Genomic DNA, 20,885 nt, shown 5'->3' on the forward strand with positions numbered 1-20,885 from the left:
CAACTCTGTTCCGCTTGAAAACGGGGGTCTCGGTTCCCTTCCAAGATAACTCTGGTGCAGTTCGTTTGTGGTGTGAAATAATACGAACCAACTACAGGATTTTATGATAGAAGACGTGATTTTAGAATAATTTCAACAGCTAAACCAATAATAAATCCTTCTGCTGATCATGAAATCTCTCCACAATCTCATAATTGATCCTGATAAAGGCCAGTGCCGCTGCCACGGGCGCACGCGTTATCATTAGTTATTAATACAGTCAGATGCTTCTGCTGAGTGAAATTTTTTAAAACTTAAGCTTATTACAGCATACCAGCGCTCAACAATAGGACAGGAAGGTGTATCTGGTCTTTCTGTCATCAGTATCACTGCAGAACTCGCTCAGAAGCCGTCATATTATGTCCTGACTAACGATCTTGCAGAAGGTAATGCAGATGTGTGCCTCTGTAGAGCCTCCAGCAGCTGCTGAATAATGACTGTTTTATAGTACTTCTGTAGTGGAAAATATATGCAGAGTTTCTAAAATTTTGTGACTTTTCTTCTGTAATGTGTGAGCATAACAACAAAGAAAATACATATAGACTCTCTATAAGCATTAAATTGCTGCATGAACTTCTGTCAATCAGCTGAGTTTGATTTCCCCCACGTGGGTCCTGATGATGCAACTGCATGTTTACTCCTCTTGGTTCATTTGACAAAGTGCAGTGTGAAAGTGAACCAAACCAAACTGAATTGCAACAGTGTTGCAATTTTAACCCCCCAGTCGAACAGAGTCCCCTGGACTATTATGTGTGAAAACGACCTCAGATTTCACAAAGCTCATTCAGAGCCACTTAAGACACATGACAGTTTTTACAGGCTAGTCCTGGTACAAATATAGGTCCCGTGAACTAATCTTCCAATTCAATAATTTTTGGTAACATTTGGATCCGATTTGGGCATTTAAAATGGAAAGTATTTGTTGCAAGAAGACAATACTACACAATTTTATAAGCTGGAAAATTCAGCAGCAGTGAGGCAATTGTTGGGTCACTGGTATTGATTAACAACCCAATTGATGCACCCTTCTGAGACACTGTTTGGTTATTTTGTGCAACGGGACATGAAAATCAAAATGTATTGCACATTTGACCACAAGCTATTGAAAAAACCCATTTGCTCCACTGTTTGTGTGTTGCCATGTGCATGAGCCTGCGGTTTATGGCAGATCTATACTGAGAAAGTAAATTCCTATAGCATCAATCAATGAAAACCCTGCTGTGTACACCCCCCCCACCCCCCACCCCCCCAAGGGGTGACCAATTTCATCAGGTCCCTACCTCGTACAGATCCAGCATCTGGTTCCCTCCGATGCCCCTAGTGGTCTTGACATTTTCCATGGCCAAGGTGAAGTAGATCCCTCTGGTGTCAGACAAGTAGAGGTTATAGGTGTCGTTCTGGTTCCACTCCTGCACAGCCGCAAATACCTGCTTCTCATCAGTGCTGACAATGTGTAAATCCTATCAGGGAGCAGGGAAAGATTAAGAGGAGTTATGACTGGAAGTGGAAAGGTGACGGATTAGAACATGCTGACCCTGTGGGACTGGTCATGAGATCAATGCTGCAGTGTGAATATAAATGCTTGACGACATACTATAATGCAAACCTCACTCAAGGGCTCGCTCTGAGTGTGGTACCATGACTAAAAGTATGACCTTAAAAGGACGGTACGCTCACTTTAAGGGAAAACTAACTGAAAAAAATAAAAAAAAGTTGGTCATACGCCTGTGGCTTAAAGCATTTTTTAACCAATCTACATAAATTTCAGCTCTGTGACAGCACCAAATTCAAAAGCTTTCAGGAAAAGGAATGAGAATACTTAATTTAGTCTATGATTAATTAACTCTGTGACATTCTGAAATTAAAACAGATTTCTATGAGTCATAGAAAGGGAGAAGTCAAAATGCATGCCAAGCTAATTTTGCTGCAACTTACCTTAGGCAGGGAATATTTGGGTAGCTTGATTTGTATGAATGAGTCTCTCTTGTAGGACACATAATAAGTGGCTCGCCCAGACGTGGGAACCTACAATACATAAAGTACAATTACATACACTGTATATGATATACAGGAGGGGGAGGGGGTGTCTCAGTCATCAAATTTTTGCTGACTGAGTGACATTTTCAGGAGACAGAATCTGATGGAGGGCTGCACAGGAAAAGTGCACACACTATCTATGACATTTTTATGACGTATTATGACATATTACTAACATTATATATAAACATTCTAGTTTTCTACTTTTCAATTCAATCCAATTCAATTCAACTCAATTCTATTCAATTTTATTAGTGGAAATTTGTGTTGCAGAAATTGTAAAAACATAGTAAAAACACACAAAACACAAAGCACAAACAATATGACACAGAGACATACAAGAGATGACATTAATCTGTAATTTGATTTGCACTTAAGCACATTCAAGCTCCACAGGAGCAGATTAATAAGTGTCCGTCATAACTCCATAGTGCCAATAATAGTTCAGTGTGTGTTAAATATGACATCTCCTGATAACATAACCATTTTCAATATAGTATACATCACCATTAAGACATTACATTTGCAAGTAATAAAATGGAGAGAGTGCAGTGTTTGACACTGGGAATTTTTACATGTACACTATTATTCCACTATTATCTTGAATATGACAATATTCTGAATTTGATGCCAGTCATGAAAACAGCATATTCCATGGTGATATCCCGAAAAAGGCCTTTTTCTGAATTCAGTATTTTCCAATTAAAACATGTTGGAATAATTTGGGTTTTAGGAGAATTCTTTGGACATGTAGATGAAAAATGCATCTCATTGAGGATTTTTTTACTGCAGTTTACAGCACATGGCCTCTTGTCCGTTTATGGTTGGCTCTGTGTATTGTCCTGGATCAATCTACATAGACCAACTCACCAGCAGTTTGCAAGGCTGTGGTGCAGAGATGCATGCCCAAAAGAATAGCCCACATTTATGGTCAGAGGAAGAAACACACCTACTTTTAAACATTATTAAAGACTTGGAATTCAACAGATTTTTGGATTTATGCAAATATCACAAAAATGACCTTTGCAAGAAGGTGGCTGTTGAAATGAAAGAGGAAGGCTGCATTTGCATGGTTCAACAAGCCCACTTCTGGTAGAAAACTTTTTTAAAAAATCCAATTTTGATGCAAAAAAAAAAAAAAACGACAAGCAGCTGTTCCACTTTTCTATATTTAAAATAAATTTTCATTTGCCAAGTACACAGCTTAGTAGTCATGTAGATTATTGGCTTTTTCCAAATAAGAGTAAAAAACTGTATATCTTGTGCGTGTTAACATAGTCAATGATTATTGCTGCCCAAAAGCAGTCGAGCAACAGCCTTTGCAGAGGTACGGCAACACCAACTGGACAAACAACATGCAGAATTGCAGCCCACCGTAATACCATGAGCAAAAATAATGGCAACTAGTTAAGTTTATTTCTGATAAGGATTATATTTGCTAATGTTAATTTTGGATGACCATGTGTGGTTGCACTTTGTTACACAGCATTTTTTTTTCCTTCAGGGCATATATTATAATTACTCCCTAGTTGCATACATAGTTTCCTTCTATTATCTGGAATTTTATTTTTATTTGGGCTTTGTTTTAGCAGCATTTTACTTCTCTTTCATTATTTCTCTAAGTGCTGTAGTGCTGTAGTGATGGAGCTCTACTGCTGCTGAGTAAATGCTGGAGGCACCTTGTATCAAGGCCTCATGTGTAACCTCATCACTGACACCGTGTCATATTTTCTCCAATCAATTAAAGTGGTGGGTGAAAGCGCACATCAATCTCTCTCTCTTTCTCTATTTCTCTCTCCCTCACTTTGTCCTGCTAGTTTCCAAGGCGCTGCTGCTGGATACACAGGGTGTTTTGGGGGGAGATGGTCATTTATAGCAATCTCATGGCTTGCATTCAGAGGATGCTGCCCTCTCTAGGTGTCAATGCGCTTGGTGGTTTCGAAGTGGACTTTGGTAAATATCTCGTAGGACAATCAATAGTCTCATTATTCTTTGTCAAGAGAAATCTTTAAGTTGCCTAACCAAGCCTCATCTGCAGGCTAAGAAAAAAAGAAGTTGTCCATAATGGTCTAGACCCTTTGCAAACACTCAGAGCTGTTAGTTGTTAGCTTATGCAGCAAGAAAACACAAGGCTGGTGGGTGCTGGAGAATTGTCATTAGCCTTGAGGCCACAGATGCCAAGCACTTTATACACACACATAGAGGCACAGAGCTAAGTGAGACTGCAGCTCCATAACACTCTTTTCCCTCCTATCAATAATGACGTGAAATTCATTAGAAGAAAACTTCAAACTAAACTTGTGGCTCTCTGCTGAAAAGAAGTGATAACAGTATTAATGTTGTATGACAAGGCCGATTCTTTTACTGATCCTGTAAGTGCTCTGAATGACTCTGAAGAGAGAAAACAAGCTCTGAGAGGAAATATAGCGGACTAGCATTGAGCACTGCAGAACGAGTCCCACATGCAATCGAGGGAAGGAGCAGGAGATCGATGTCAGGGTAACCAGAGGCGGTTTGAACTTTAAGAGGAATTGGTATGATTGATTTTTTTTTTCCCATCCCTTTCAGGATCTTTCGTCTGTGACGCATACGTGTTAAAATGTGGAGGTGCTAGAACTGAAGGGGAGGTTTAGGTTGAGTGGTTGTGAGTTTACTTGAAAGACTTCGGAGAGGTCAAACAGGATTGAAGGATCTTTGGAGAACAACTCTATTTCTTTGTCTAATGTGCTGCCAAGGCCAGTAAGGGTTTCGCAGGCCGGACTTGCCCGTAGGTGGCTCAGGTAAGTGGGCTTCTGAAAAATCCCTGCTCTCTGCTGAATAAAACATTTAGTGGGATCAAATTGCTGGAAGAGCACCATCACAAATGATACTACAACTGCTACTACACGAAAATAATAATAAAAGGCAGAATCTATTAGTTTAATGTCCTTATAGTATTAATCGCACAAATGAACATTTGTTAGGCACTGTAGGGTGAATCAGAGTTACAAGGTTTGCACAGGTGGATGTTAAATTGCATGATACTGTGGACTGTGGAGAGGTGAGGGGATCAGTGTGAAAGATTTTATAAATGATGGTTATCAGTTTCTGTTACAGTGTCAAGGAAGGTTTTTGGAGGACAGGGATCATCAAACTCTTTGGGGCAAGAGAGCGGTGTGAAGTTTATCTGAAAAATGTTGTAGGTGGTCGGATGCTCTAACGTGTGTTGATCTTAGCCAACTTTGGAAGGAGATATATTTCAATGAGGTGAAGAGGTAAGCACAAAACTTTAATCCCTCAGCACAGATGCTCCAAACACCCTTAAAGGCACGAAGCACCACAGCCATTGTTAAATAAATTTGAATAAAATTGCAGTTGTTGTGGACTAGCCGTGCAATTATGCTGACTTTTCCTGTTGACTTTTAAATGCACGAAACCTCATTTGCACAATGTCAAAGTAAATAATATTCACGCTGTGGAGAAAATTAAAACACAACCCATAAACTGCATCTGTGTTACTTGGAATTCAGGGCATTACCATTTCAGATTTTTCTGTCGCACAAATCCTGATTAATATGACACACCGGGCAATGGCTAGGATGAATATTAAAACTAGATTGGCTTCACAGAAAAATAAAGTATAAATGTTTAGTTGAGTTAACATAAAATGATTCTTTTAAAATAATTCTTTTGTGCTAGGCACAAACTTTCAAATGAGAAATATTGCACATGGAACCTTTGAACACAAACCCCTGTGATTTTGTGCCCGGAGAAGTTAAAAAATTTGTACAGAATCAACAAGGTGGTCTCAAAATAAATCAATTTCAGCGATATTCTAAATATGAATGTCAAATGATGTTATGTAAAAAGTTCTCCTGTAGAACACAACCTCATGCAAAACAAAGCTCTGAGGAACTTTGAGCTTCATCATTTTGGTATGCTAATCAAGACACAGCCTGCCAGACACAGTGTCGCTGTTCTACACAAAAATCCATACATTTTTCAGCAAGCAAGCACTGACATGTCATAATCTACCTGACCAACAAAAAACACCAGAGTGAGTCAATAAAACATGCGGCTGTAAGCATATATGCACACCAGCAGACTGAGAGCCCCAATATGTTTCTGTGGAGCAGACGTGGGACCAAGTCATAGTTTTGCAAATCACTAGTAAATCTCAAGTCTTTGCACTAAAGCCCTGAGTCCTAAACTTTGAGTTTTGAGTCACAAACAAGTCATAATGCACTCTTTCCAAGTTCTATGCCATTTTAATAAAAGAGTAATAACGTTAGCTAAACATTAGTTCACTAAATATGTTTATATTTGCCTCAACTTAATGTTCTTCAAATGTCAAAAGAAGTTGGATGTTATTGCATCTCCAACTTTAATTTCCAGTCTGCATGTTTTGCATACTGCAATTCAGTTTTCATTGACCACCGCATTTTTTTTGTACACAAAGAAACTGTCTTTGCTATTACCAACCAGCACACAATAACATACCACTAGTTCTTCATGTTTCTCTCTTGTAACTTAATTGGTTGCTGTCAAACAAAATCGATCTGGGCAATTAAGTGTCAGCTTGGTAGCGTTAATGTTAGATGCTTCAGGAAATTAAGGTAAAACCATTTATCTGTGGTGCACTCTGTGGGGAGAGGTTTAAAGTTTGTTTTATTTAGTCAACAGGCTCAAGTCCAAGTCAAGGTGCAATTTTTTTTTTTTGTCAAGGCAAGTCTAAATTAATCAATTGTTTCGTGTCCATACCACTGCGGAGGAGCAAGAAGAAAGCAGTTTGTGTTTCTGTGACTTTTTTTTGTCTTTTCACCCCACTGTGGTCATAAGTAGCTTTATGCAGCTTAGAAAATCCTAATAAATAACACAATATAGACTAAACACCCACCTTTGTTGTAGTGGCTCCGCAATATAAAAGACAAATTTATCTCAGGATTGACAATATCTCCAGGATGAAATCCATCATGTACCAGGGGGTAAGGGAGCCTGACAGTTTAGAGTCCTACCTGTATAAATATGTAGTCATCTTGAACTACCAGCGAGCTGATATCAATGTATCCGGGGAATGGGTAGTTCCTGTTAGTTTCTGTGCACATTGGAGCTCTGCATGTGACATACTGCACATCTGTAATAGGAGGAAATACAGAAAACATGAGGAGTTTATGACTGCTAGCTCCGGCAACATCTCATATGTATAACATCAAATATAGAGAGAATCTTTGAATGGTAGCTGTTTTTTCTCAGTTATATATATAATTAATGGAGTGCCAGGAAAATATTTATGTGTTACTTGAACTGTGTAGGGCTGTACTCCACCCATCCATGCAGCCTGACATTTTCTCGGACTAATTTGCCTCCCTTTGTAGCACCAGATTTATTCCTGTCATGTACAGATACCACAGACAAGCATCTCGGCCTGTCAATCACACAATGGTTATATGAGAAAAAAAGCATCCAACATCACAAGCTGGAATAAACAGTTTCACCTATGTCGCCTATGGAAGACCTACTGCCATTCAGAGTTATGGAGCTGACATTCAGGGAGTGAAGGGAAGAGAAGAAAGGCCATATTAATCAGGAATCATGCACTGGGTTTATTGGTGGGGCGAGCCAGCGCTGTTTCCCTGGGGATGCCTTCTTTTCTCCGGGAGGAATTCAATCCTATAGAGGCCTGTTCATTATTCCTGTTTTATGTGTATGTGTGTGTAGGAGGAACTCACTTCCATCTGGTGTATGTGCCTCCATGTGGACCAGATCTGGCTCCTTGTCGAGGCCAGAGACAGACCTTGGAGAGAGTGAGACACCATGGATAAATATAATGGTAATGCATATAAAGGGATATAAAGATAAAAAGGAAAAAACAGAATTTGTTGATGCAAAGGAAGGGTTGAGGAGGAAACTGAAAAAAGGACAAGAATCAAGTGGATGCATTCTGCAGCACAAAGTAAGAAAAGTGTAGGCTAGAGCGTAGGCTTTGTCTCCTCATTGGTGGAGACAAAATTTTGAGCATTAAAAACTTAACTCCCTGCACTCTGAACTTTCATACACCACTTTGAACCTTTTCTGCACAAAAATGTCTCTAATTTTGTCAAACCATTATTGCTGATTTTGTCAAAGCCATGTCTGTCCAGACTCATTTATAGCCATGACAACACACAATGGTTCAAATGTGGACGTTCTGAGAAAAAGTACTTTAAAACGTGGATGTACGTATCTTTGCTCAGCAGCACAGAAAATTTAAAGAATCAATCCAGTTTTGAGATAGGCACCCATGATGTTTAATAAATGACATTGTTGCTTGTGTGTGAATTTTATTGCTGTTTGTTTTAGCTTGTGCTGTTGTGTTTTTGGTCTGTTTGTTCTTTTATGTGAAATTCATCATGCTGCTGCTTTGACCAGGACTCCCTTAAAAAAAGGATACTTAACCTCAATAGGACTATTCCTGGTTAAATATGGGTTAAATAAATAAAAAATAACATCCATTAAAGTGTTTTTGCAGAACATTATGATGTAGCAGTGAAGATGACCTTTGATGTTTTGAACATAGATATCATAATTTCATCATTTTGTCCTATTAGACATTTGTGTGAAAATTTGTCATAATTCGCATATGAATGTTATGGCCAAAACATGTTTGATGAGATCGCAATGATCTTGACCTTCGGCCACCAAATTCTGATCAGTTCATCTTTGAGTTCTAGTGGACATTTTTGCCAAATTTGAGGAAACTCCCTCAGGGAGTTCTTGAGGGAATTGTGTTCACAAGAATGAGATAGGCGCAAGGTCACAGTGACCTTTGACAAACAAAATCCAAGCACTTCATCTTTGAGTCCAAGTTGATGTTGATGTGCCAAATTTGAAGAATTCCTCCAGCAGCAATCTTGAGATATTGCTATCTATTCATTTGAAGAAGATGGAGCAGGACACAGTAACCTTGACCTTTGATTTCCTAAATCTAATCAGATCATCCTTGAGTCCAAATGGAATTTTGTGCAAAATTTGAAGAAATTCCCTCACGGCATTTTGAGATATCGTGTTCATAAAAATGGGATGGACCGACAACACTACAACATAATGTCTCTGGCCACAGCTAGTGGCCCTCTGCTACTTTCTTGTTTTGTCTTTGGTAAGGGACTTAAGACTTGACATGTCCCACTCCTCCCTGAAATCTGCATCTTTCAGTACAGGAATGTTTCCCCACATATTATGCCTCATTATGGCAAGCATATCTACAACAACTGGACGAGTTCTCTTCCAGTAAAATGCAAGCAAACAAAAGAAATATGCTCATCACTGACTGGGTGGTGCAGGGTCACCACACTCTCTGATTGTCAGCGTCTCGCTCTTTCTGCTCATTTTACTGCTTGTGGATTAGACCGGATGGACGTAGCATTTCCATTGTGGCGATATTTCATATCCCTTGGAGGCTGATGAAGCCTTTGTCTAAATGCAGCCAACTGGAGGCCTGCCTAGTCATTCCTCGAGGCTCATCCAGTGTTTAGATGTCCTTGAAGGGGCTTTGGTGCTGAAGGGCGAGGCCAGCGACAGGATTGTGCGCATTATTTAGGATTATATCTCTGAAGTAGCTCCAGATTTATGCAAGTTAGGGTGGGTACAGCCAAAGGCAATCCCGGGCACACCCTTGTCACCTCAGCGAGGGGGGAGAGGAGCAATGAGCTGGAATAGATCCGGGCCTACGTTTGTGATGAGTGCGCACTTTCAGACATGGTAGGTGCACTGCAGGGGGAGTGAGCAGCAGACTTGACTGGATGGGAAGTGACAGGGACGTCCCGGATCCATTATTAGTCACGGCTCCTCATACTGTACGTGAGCTTCTGTATCTGCATGTATGCATCTGTAGCAAAGCCACCTTCCCTCTCCTTCTATCACTGATGTAAGAATAATATTTATGCTCAATATGCCTGATATGAGCAGAACGTGTGTGAGAAATGAAGTGGAATGCGACATGCCCTGGGACGCGGAATGCAAAGTGTGTTCTGAAGGAGGAGATTAATCTCTGCCTGATTGTATCAAGAGGTAGATAATGTGCAGAATTTCGGCGGCATCACCAGTCAGTCACACACCTTGTTCTCAGCCATCAATATCACTTGCTCAGTCGCGCAGAACATGAGCAACAGTTTCTGCATTCCTGAGTAAACAAAACTTTGGTGACTGGAGCGGCGTAAAAGATGAGAAAAGGAATGACTCACCAGTAGAATCTGTTCGGCGTGACGTGTTCATGGATGAGCTGCCATTTTCTCCCAAAGTCCACCGAGCTGTAGAGCTGTGGAGAAATAAAGTCGGTCTTGTTAGCAAGATGAATGTGTTTCTGCACAGGTCCAGCCTCTAATTAGACCAGCTGATTTAAAAGTCGTAACGGTGACGAGCAAGCTTGAGACATGGCTGGATAATTCCAGGGTGGAGGTTAGTCTGGGGCTATAAAGCATTATCTGGAGATAGGCTGACATAGCGCTGAGCCGCTATCATCATTACCAACTGGCCATTTAAGCTAACATATTGTCACAGATATAGGCATCTCTATTCCCCAGTCCCCCTTCAAATAAGAACTGGTCTCAGTTGAAACTCATAATGAGAATAATACATTAAAACCTAAATAGATGTAACATTAATGAGGCCACTTTTAGCTTGATCAGCAAATAATTTGGTTTGATTCAGTACGTTTTACCCCGAAAACAAATGTTGAGCATTAAACAGTCAAGGTCCTGCAGAATGAGCTCACACAAACACGAGGAATGATATATAGCTCAGCTGACTCTAAGGTGTGCAGTATGTAGCCAGTGGCCCACTTTCAATGTATTAATTACATTTTCTGGTGCCCGGGCAAACAATTAATAACGCGGGTGCATTTCCCCAACACTGTATTGATTGATGTCGTACACACAGCTCGCCTTATATCTTGCAGTGTCTGTACATTGTTGTTTCCTCGCAGCGCGGTGAGTCGGTGGCCCCAGTTGAGCTCTATGCTAATGTTGCTACTTGTTGCCTTTTATCACAGCAAATCTGACACTAACTCGGATAAAAGGATACACATTAGTCACACGGCTGCAAATTTATTTGTCAGCTCGGCGAGGAAAATCCATCTCTGTCAGCAGGTGTGTTTTCCATTTAAAAATTACAGTTTACAAGTTGTCTCAAACCAGGTACAGCGAGAGTGTGGTACATACAGACTGCAGCAATGATCTGCTACTAATCTGAAAACCGCTGTGACTATTTGGATGTCACATATGGATGCCACGCTTTATTATATGATTATTCCACCAAATTATCATTACATCAGGACAAAGTATGTGTCCATGGGCAGATTATGAGACAATGGGACCCTGGGAACAGATATGCAAAAGGCCCCACTACCTTTACTACAGGAGCAAGACACATAGACTTTGTGGTGGTTTTGCCTCTTTTATTGATGTTGTTTGCACCCGTGTAGTCGTCATGCATCTTTTTGTGGTTTTGTGTCTCTTTGTGGTTGTTTTGCCTGTTTTATAGAAATTTTGTCTCTTTTTTTGTCAATTTGTGTCTCTCTGGGTTTTTTTTTCCTCTTTTGTATTAGTCCCTTTGAATCTCTTTGCAGTATTTTGGTGTCTGTTTTTGTCATTTTATGTCTCTTCATGTTTTTTATTTTCATAATTTCTCTTTTTTTTGTAGTTATTTTTGTCTGTATTAGTTTCTTTGTATTTGTTTGTTGTCTTCTGGAGTCTCTTTTTCATCATTTTCTGTCCATAGTTGTTTTTCTCTGTTTTTGTAGTTATATGTGTACCAGTTCCTTTGCATATTTTTGTAGTCAGTTTGTATCTCTATGTGGTTGTTTTTTGTAGTTTTTTGTGTCTCTTAAGTTTCTTCGCATCTCTATGTGGTCTTTTTTTGCATCTGTTTGTAGTTATTTTGTGACTCTGTGGTTGTTCTGCTTGTTTTTGCAGTTAATTTGTGTCAAAGTTCCTTTACATCTCTTTGTGTCTCCATGTGGTCATACTGAGTCTATTCCTGGTTAGTATCTGTTAATTTGAGTGATAATTGCCAGTTTAGGCCGGGGGAGTTACTTTGGGCCCCTGGGTCTGTGCCAAGTAGGTCAGTTCAGTAATCCATCCATGCATGTATCTATTTTGGGTGCTTGATAATGATAAACAACAGCAGGAGACCAAAGCATTTATCTTATCGTTCTGTGTGTGGTCAGAATATGGATCTAGTTTTAGCTGAGAGCAAACATTTGTCTAAACCTTTATAAAGTTGAACAGTCAAATACCCAGCACCCATAGGCATCTATTCTACCGAATATTTGATTTCTGATTCTTCTAACCTCAGTAATGAAAGGTTCCCCTCGGAGCCTTTGGGTCGGTGTAACAGGGCAGCAGGCAGGGTTCCTCATCACTTTGGACAGTGACATATGACGCCAGCAGGCAGGCTCAGCCTCTCCTCTCTCCATTCATCAATTCAATGACATCTTAAATTTTAAAGCTTCTGAGCTGTCACAAAGTAAGCTTCATAGTTTCCCACTCACTTCGATAAATCAAAAGCGCGGCCAACCGGCTGCCATGCCACCGACGTAGTCGGTGACAGCTGAGGGAACCGGCAAAGGACGGCAGCTCAAATGGTGATTGAGGAATTGCAGAGAGCATGTTAGTTAAATTCATCTGTTCGTGCTGATGGTGGGTTTAGAAATATTTGAGTTGCTCATTCTGGTATTAAGTTGCAAGGTAATGTTGGACCTTTAGCTGAAGGTGCTTTGAAATGCAGTATGTGGATTACTTAAGGCTAATTTATACTCCCTTTACATATGACAATAGATAAATCCACACTGCCCTCATACTTTCACATCCTTCATGTTTGCAAAGATACAGCCGATGGAAGGCACTCAAGGGCAGTGTCAAAAATTTCAGACAACAACAAACAAAGCGACGGAGGAGCAGGTCACAATGTTGTTATTTTTAAATTAAGCAGCTTTGGTGACAGCAGTGGTCTGTGAGGCCTTTAAATACATCTATATATGTGGATGGATAATTCTTACTTCTTTTTATAATTGATTTTTTTCCATGTTGTTATTTTTAAAAATATCCTTGTTGTCACCTCGGGTGGCACTGCTGTGTCATCTGTATCCATTAGCTTTTACAAAACTTGCACTAATGCAGACAATATGAACACAGAATATGGACAAAAGGCTCTGTCCGTCTCCGTATACGAATCTCACGTTGAGCATAAATGACCCTTGAGAAGTGTATCCTAGGCATATTTTTGCATGGTTAAACATCTGTTTCCCTCAGTGTAAACTATGACAAATATGCACTGATACTGACTGAACATTCCTTATTCACCTTTTTCCTGAAACAAAAACAAGTAAAAACTGAATTTAAAGGAAAACTAAAGCCAGTCTTAGAAATGCAAATTGCAAAATATCTTTTCTTCCCCGGTGCCCTGGTGGTTAGGGGTTAAGACACCCACCTTTAACCACGCCATTCTTGATTTGAGAACTATGTTGCATCCAGAATTGTGTAATGTGACCATTTTACTTCAAGTTTGCCGTTGGCTGCTAAACATCTTCATTGACCTCTGTGCTCCTGAAATCAGCTATTCTTATCATATCTGATGTGCATGAGGGATTTTGCTTCCCACACAGTGCATACTATTAGGGAAGCTCTTGTTATTATCCTATCATAAGGTCAGGAAAATATTATGTTGGAGCTTTTTGTAGAACGCTGATACAGATTGTTGTTTATCTGCATTAGCTAACATAAATTATGGGATATTGTTCAAATTAAGAGAGCCAGCAAGGAAGCGGCTCGAAGAGATCAGCCTCTAGCTGCTGATTATACCTTCTATTCTGTGCCATTACAGCACCACAAGATGTGTTATTTAACAGAACTGTGGGAAAAATAAAAGCAATATGGTTGGGAAATGAATGGTACAACAGGGTACACGACACTCATCTGTGCAGCTGGCGTAATCTGCTGTTAACAAGACATATCATTTACCTAGAAACAGAGTAGCCGACATGCTGGTACAACAACACGCTGAGACAAAAATAACTTGCAATTGCCTTTCCAAATGTGCAAGAAGGCACAAAGAATTAAGAACTGGTTGCAGACAGCGTTTCATGAAGTTTATAAAATCCCACTAACTCAATGACTCACAAGACTGTGATATTTTTTGAGGGAGACTGGGGACTTTCTCCTGGGGTGACAAAGTATATTGACTTTATTGCGGTTACTGTTTAAATGGTGAAATCAGTTGAAACAGCTTCTTGTCTTGGCAGGTAAGAGAGCCCAAACACATCATTAGCATTACAGTCTTCCTTTTTAGTTTGCACCTAATGGGCCATCGGTGAGTCATCCTCAGAGGTGTCCCAGCCCCCCGCAATCTAAACTGTCACACTGAATGCGAGGGCTTTTGTAACGCTGCATATTTGATATGATGTTATCTGCTACTTACTGTAGAGCCCAAACACAAGACTACATTTCCCTTTTTTTTGGTCTTTTATACTTCATCTTGATTTACCGATCTTAATAAATCACACCAAAACAGGTCATTGCTGCATTTCCAGCGGCTCTTTAGTCAAAAAAACGTGTGTTATTTAGCAGCGTGCTGCTGTTTTTCAAGTGGAGACAGCACCAGAAAAGTGGTTGTAATTTACCAAGACATTGTTGCATTTCCAGTGGGGAGTGTCACCAAAAGCGTGTTTTAACTGAAAACATGTTCAAGTTAAATTTAAGACTTTAAAAGAACTTTTTAATACCACTTTAAAGGAAATTTAAGACCAAGGAAATACATACTAAAAGTGAAAAATATTCTCTTTCCAAGTTAACACATTAAAGTCAGTTGAAAGCAAACGGTAAAATGACAGATGATTAACTAACAAGCAGGCTGTCTAGCAAGGCCTTGGTAGAGTCACTGTGAGATGTATGTATTGTGTGGAAGTCTGTTACTCTGCTGAATAGTATTTCCCACATGTTAACATTGTTTCCTGTTGCACCAACACTAGAAATTCTCACGGTGACATGGTTGCTGAAACATGAAGTTTCAATGTATCTGCTACATAACAGCACACATATTTAAGTTAAGCGAGGTTCGCAGAAAGTTATAATGCCAAGATTTATTGTATCGATTGGTCTGCTGATCATGTGTTTATCCAGGCTGACTCTCTATTGCTTAAAAATGCAGATAATGAACCCATTTCTACCTCTCTTCAGGTAATCAATTTGAACAGAAGAGGAGTGCATGAGGTGGCTATTCAGCTGCCTTAAAGACAATCCCAAATAAAGAAGAAATATACATTAAATGAACTACCACAATGAGCCTATAAATAGTTTTAGTTGACTAAAACCAACATAATGAAATTACATTAAAAGTGACTAAAGCTATGTCTCAAAAGACTAAAACTACATTTAATTTTGGTGAAACAGACACAGCTCTTTATGGAATATTTCTGGTTATATATGAAATATTACATGTGAATAACAATTCTTAGACAGCTGGTAGAATAACAGAATGATAATATGCTGCCAGAGCTCGAGAATAAAAACAAAAACATCCAAGGGTCTAAAAGGTCATTCCACAGTGTGAGTAAGCTTCCTTTATCTCAGAAATAATTCATGTTAATGGAGAGCCATGAAACACACTCAAACACTGTTTATACATAAGGTGGGTCGAAATCAAAAAGAACGTCTCACTCTGTGGTTTAGATCAGAGTTAAGGTTATGTCTCACAAGAAACTCATTCCAGGTAATATTGGTTTTTATAACATTTAGCCATCAAACAATTTAAAATACGCTGCAGGCTTACAGGCATAATAAGCAGGTTCTGTTTCACTACTCTGAGTTTAGGACTCGCGCAGGGATATTGGATTTCAGATATAAACGCATAGGGAATAAATCTTTTTTGGTTTATGTTTTGGTCCACGTTTGTTTTTCTTCTTGTAGCCTTCACTTGTGCTTTACTTGAAACAAATCTACATGGGGAAGTTAGGTAAATCAAACACAGATGGAACTGAAATGAGAAATGAATGGATTCAAACTCTGGTTTCTCACAGGAGAGCTTCCACATCACCCACTGAAAGATGAATTTCATGAAGCCCTTTTTGACTTTTCTCATTTCAGAGGTGTGCGGTGAACGCTTGGGGAAATTATTGCATTTCCTGTTGCTATCCAACTGCTTAAAGTGTAGTATTAGTGCACTTTTACTTAAGATGAAATATAAATCAGAATAAAAGATACATGTCAGCTCTGCAGCTGCTGTTTCCATTTTTTCTCGCAGTGGATGATAAAATGTGGTGGACCTACGCAACCAATTAGTGACAGGGAGCCTATACAAGATTGTTCTGTGACCCCGTAAACGCCGGTTCCCCGCAGGATTTCCAACCATTACCAGATGCACCATGCTACTCCCACCCGCTGATCTGATCACTCCTGCACACAACAATGTTCTCTATTGACAGTCTGCTCCATGAAAATAAGACGTTATGGATTTTGCTCGAGGCAGTGGGGAGTAAAAGTGGATAAAAATGTTAGGGATCGTGTCAATATTTTTTGTTGTTTCCCATGGCAACAGATACAACCAGACACTGAAATATCACTCTTCAAACTGTCTGGGATATTAATGTTTAAGCATCAGATTTGTGATTTAATCCATATTACAAAAAAAACACATTTTCTCGCTCACCTCTAGTGGTTTCAAGCCATGGATATAATTTATCCAGGTTTTAAGATACCTGTCTGATATTTCTGCTTCGACCACAGTACAGTGGAGACGAATGGAATTTCATCAGTGTGCACGCAGCATTGAAAAATTATATTTAAAAAATTCAGCAGCAGCATTTCACAGATGAGCAGGATATCTCAAAATCTGTTGTGTGTTGTGCTGGGTCCCTGGTGGGAAAAAAACACAGCCAATCAGAGCTCTGCTGTTGGGTTTAAGAGTGTTGTAAAGGCTGACTGGTAATTGTTTAACCGCCAAGAACATTTTGGACGTTTTATCCATGTGATATCAATGTGTAGTTTGTTTACATGTCCCGCTGCGGGACGCTGACTTGCTGTCGACTGTGTTTTGGGGTGGGATCAAAAAGGTGTCAAGCCTTCTCCTTCTGGCTGTAGATTTTCCTCGCAGTCCGGGGTGGGATTTCAAAACAGAGTCATTAACATGTGTTTTGTAAAGAGAAAGTATTTTTCACTAATGTGGCAGTCTGAAAGATTGTTTTAGGTGAAACGCTTTGTATGACACATGTTTAGGATTCTTAATAATTCAATAAGGAAGCCCGGTTTTACTTTTGCAGAGATACATTTGAAGGAACGTGCTTGTAAGTGGCTTTGGTTGGATGCTGATCCATGTGGTCTAATTTCACAAAGGTTCTAATCAGGGAAGTAAACAACAATATTTTTGACCACTTGTGCGTTAATGTCTACAGGCTAATTTTGCTAATCTTCAGTTGACTGCACCGCACACCACCCGTGTCCTGGTGGGAGCTAGCTAGCAGCGCTGCTCATTTGTCAACTAGAACTATTAACATCATCCAGAGTCAACAACTTTGCTGTGAAAACGCCGCAAACCTCCTTTAGCATTGTGAACTCACTGTTAGTTTTGCAGCTCAAAATTAAGCCACCAACTCACCAGGGCTACCTGGAGGGAGCGTGGACGGTGGCAGCGATTTTTCCACTGCGGATCTGGTTAGCTCCCACCTGATCATGGGGCGAAAATGCATTTTCTTGGATAACAAAGGAATGACCCACCCTGCTCTGCCTTATGATTGGCTAGTACTTGTTGTTTTCATTGTTTGGATTCGTGGGTTTAAGCATGAGGAGTGAGATTGATTATGTTTTGGGTAAGAATGTCAGAGTACGCCAATAAGAGGCAGAATAAGGCTATCCTATTGCTATCCTAGGAAACACAAGTCACGACCAGGGTGGTGTGCAGTGCAGAGTGGCCGAGACTAATGTTAGATAAGTGGTGGAGACCTCAGTGTGGGCAGTAGTCAGCTATTTGTCAGCAATGCCAACAGAAACTTAAAATAAAAGTCAAGATACCTACAACACAAAACAATAAAATTTCACAACTCTAAATGAATGGCACTTTGATAAACGTTGCTAAAGCTCACTGACTCAGTGGAGCACTGGACTAAAAGAAAAGCACCTCTTTTATCTATTTTTCTTTTCTATTTTTTTTCTATTTTTTGTTTTTTTTAACCAAAACTGATTAATAATGACACAATAATTGCCACAATAATAACACTAAGCTTGTATGAGGTTGGTGAAACTCTTACATTGGTTACTAAAATCTGAAAAAAAACATTAAGCTCCTATTAACTGCAGCTGATGTATCGACTGAAAATGCAGCATACCTAATTTGCTATTAGCTGGTTAATTGGCTAAATAAAGTGATTACCTCCAGACTAAACTCTAACATTTGTTTCCCAAGATCCCAATAATGTTGCAGCCCCCGGTGCTATTGAGAGTTTGCAGAATGAGTCAAAAGGACATTTTATTTGGCCATGTGATTAGAAAATGAACCACAGGCAGTAAAAATGAGGCAGATACGCCAAAGAGAAATCCCTCTCACCGAGAGACAATTTCTACAATCTCTCTTTGCTTCAAAATATGTGTGCTATATCGTCATGGCTTTTGCCCTGATGTTGGCATAATGTGTGTAAATATTTTCTATGACACACTGCAGTAACAGGAAGCAAAGCATAGGTTTTCTGCCTTTTTTTCCCTTCATTTTCACAGTTCCTTCTGCAGCATTGCAGCGGCAACATGCTGCCACCCAGAAAAGCTTTGTGCATTAACATCAAAGCACAAACAGCTCCACCAACACATAAAAGTTCTGAGGAAAGAATCAGGACTTGGGAGTTATGGAAATGATAACTGCCGCATTATAGGGCCCTGTGTCCCACACAATTGCTATAAGTCACTTTTATAACTCCTAATTAAGTCTCCTATAAATTCTTGATGCATCTATGTACAGTGCTCTAAATCAAATGACTTCTGTTGGCATCGCTTTGGCATATCCCATATGGGAGGGAAGAGGAGGACTGGTTTTACACCCCACAATTTATGGAGCCTGCAAAGTACACAGCAGTACGGATGATCCTATGGAGGGATGTATGGGAAAAGGCTATGCAAATGAACCGTCTGGATTGTTCTGAATGAGATGCCATAGGGAATCTAGAGTTTGCTTGCCACTGTATCAACAGAAGAAACAACATAAATTAATCAGTCTGGCAATGGATTCATCTTTCATCATTTATTGAGCAAAATGTCATCCTGATGTTTCATTTGAAGACATGCACTTCTTTGTTTTATATATCAAATTGTAAACTTAAAACCAATAGGACTGCACGTCAGATTAAACACAAGAGCATTTTATGGACAACACAATTCATCACTGAATCAGAGAATTCAATAATTAAAATAATTATTAGACACAGCCCTAATCAGAAGCCATATTAAAGTAATCAGAAAGTAGCAGCGGGGCAAAGCTTCTCTGTCACACAGAGACCCAAGGTTTGTTTTCCTAAAGTAGTATTCAAGTCTTTCACTTTAATTCAATCATTTAATTTGCCACACGAAATCACATGAATACAAGTTTAGTAAAATATAGGTGTGTAGAAGTTAATACCACACTGTCAAAACAATCTGTTACAAGTCCATGTCCTACACTGAAAATGGTACTTAAGTAAAAGTACTCAGTATTAAGTATTAAACATAAAAGTACTGGATGAAGAAAAACATCTCCTGTTACTGTTATACTTTTATACATTTTATCAGTATTTAATTATTACTGATGCATCCATGCAGATACAGGATTTTACTTATGTAGCTATAGTTTTACTGTTTTGTAATGAAACCTTTGTTTTCATTACTAATTAATATGCTCATTAATTTTCATCGTCTGTCAATTAATTATTTGGTTTGTTAAAAGTATGAAAATAGTGAGAAATGTTATAGCAATTACCCAGAGCCCTAAGAGACGCCTTCACAATATTTGTTTTGTCCAACCAATTCTACAAATATAAAAATGATTAAAAACGCATCAAAAATGTGTTTTAAATCATTTATATGAGAAGCAGAAATTCTTAATTTTGCATAATATACTCAATGTTTCATTTGTTTTCCGTGCCAAAACAAATGTAGTTGGGTAAAAAACACAATAGCTTTTGCCTCTGAAATGTTGTCAAGTAGAAGCGACATGAGATTAAAATTCCTCAAATCTGTTTTTAAGTACAGTAACTGAGTGAATGTACTTCGTCACATTACATCGCTGGTTACTGGCACTCTTTGATGACGGATGGGAAGCTGGTGAGGGATCAGGTGGGCTCTGGAAGCTGTCTTGAAAGTCAATTTAAATCTTTTTAATAGAATAATATTAACTCAAGGACCACCTACTTGCTAACTAACTTTTCCAGAGCTTTCAACCACATCAAAATCAAGGTCAAGGTTGAACTTTAAAGCCCCATTCACACCTCCCCTTTTATAATTTTAATATGTCAGAACTAATGTATGCTGTGTAAAGAGCGACCATAATTTACTCTGATCGCACATTCAAGACCCTTTGAAAGATGAATGCCTTCATATGAAACGACAGCACATCAATGGGATTATTCTGCTTATAACACAGTAACTGACCTCATAGTCTCATGCTATTAAAGTGACACTGTATAATGATGTTACAAAGGTGCATAATGCAATTAGTTCTAATCACAAATGGTCCACATGACCTTTTATCACATTATAAATGCAAGAAGATATTCAGAGCCACATTTGTCATCTGAGGCACATTGTGTCCCTATCTACTGTTCTTTTCATTACTGTCTCTCTGAGTCA

General features: G+C 39.2%; 1 protein-coding gene across 1 annotated transcript in view; it reads right to left on the minus strand.

The window, feature by feature from the left end:
- Window positions 1–20,885, minus strand: part of sorcs3a (sortilin related VPS10 domain containing receptor 3a) — a 319,849-nt gene that overhangs the window by 126,649 nt on the left and 172,315 nt on the right. Inside the window, exons 5-9 of the mRNA XM_042484973.2 lie at window positions 10,275–10,348; window positions 7,785–7,849; window positions 7,071–7,189; window positions 1,975–2,064; window positions 1,320–1,499 (exon numbers count right to left, since the gene is read on the minus strand). Of these exons, the coding sequence (XP_042340907.1) occupies window positions 1,320–1,499; window positions 1,975–2,064; window positions 7,071–7,189; window positions 7,785–7,849; window positions 10,275–10,348 (528 nt within the window). The remainder of the gene's footprint in view (window positions 1–1,319; window positions 1,500–1,974; window positions 2,065–7,070; window positions 7,190–7,784; window positions 7,850–10,274; window positions 10,349–20,885) is intronic.

The sequence above is a fragment of the Plectropomus leopardus genome, chromosome 3 (assembly GCF_026936395.1).
Source record: "Plectropomus leopardus strain MGB_pleo_1.0 chromosome 3, ASM2693639v1, whole genome shotgun sequence".
Taxonomy (NCBI): Eukaryota; Metazoa; Chordata; class Actinopteri; order Perciformes; family Serranidae; genus Plectropomus; species Plectropomus leopardus.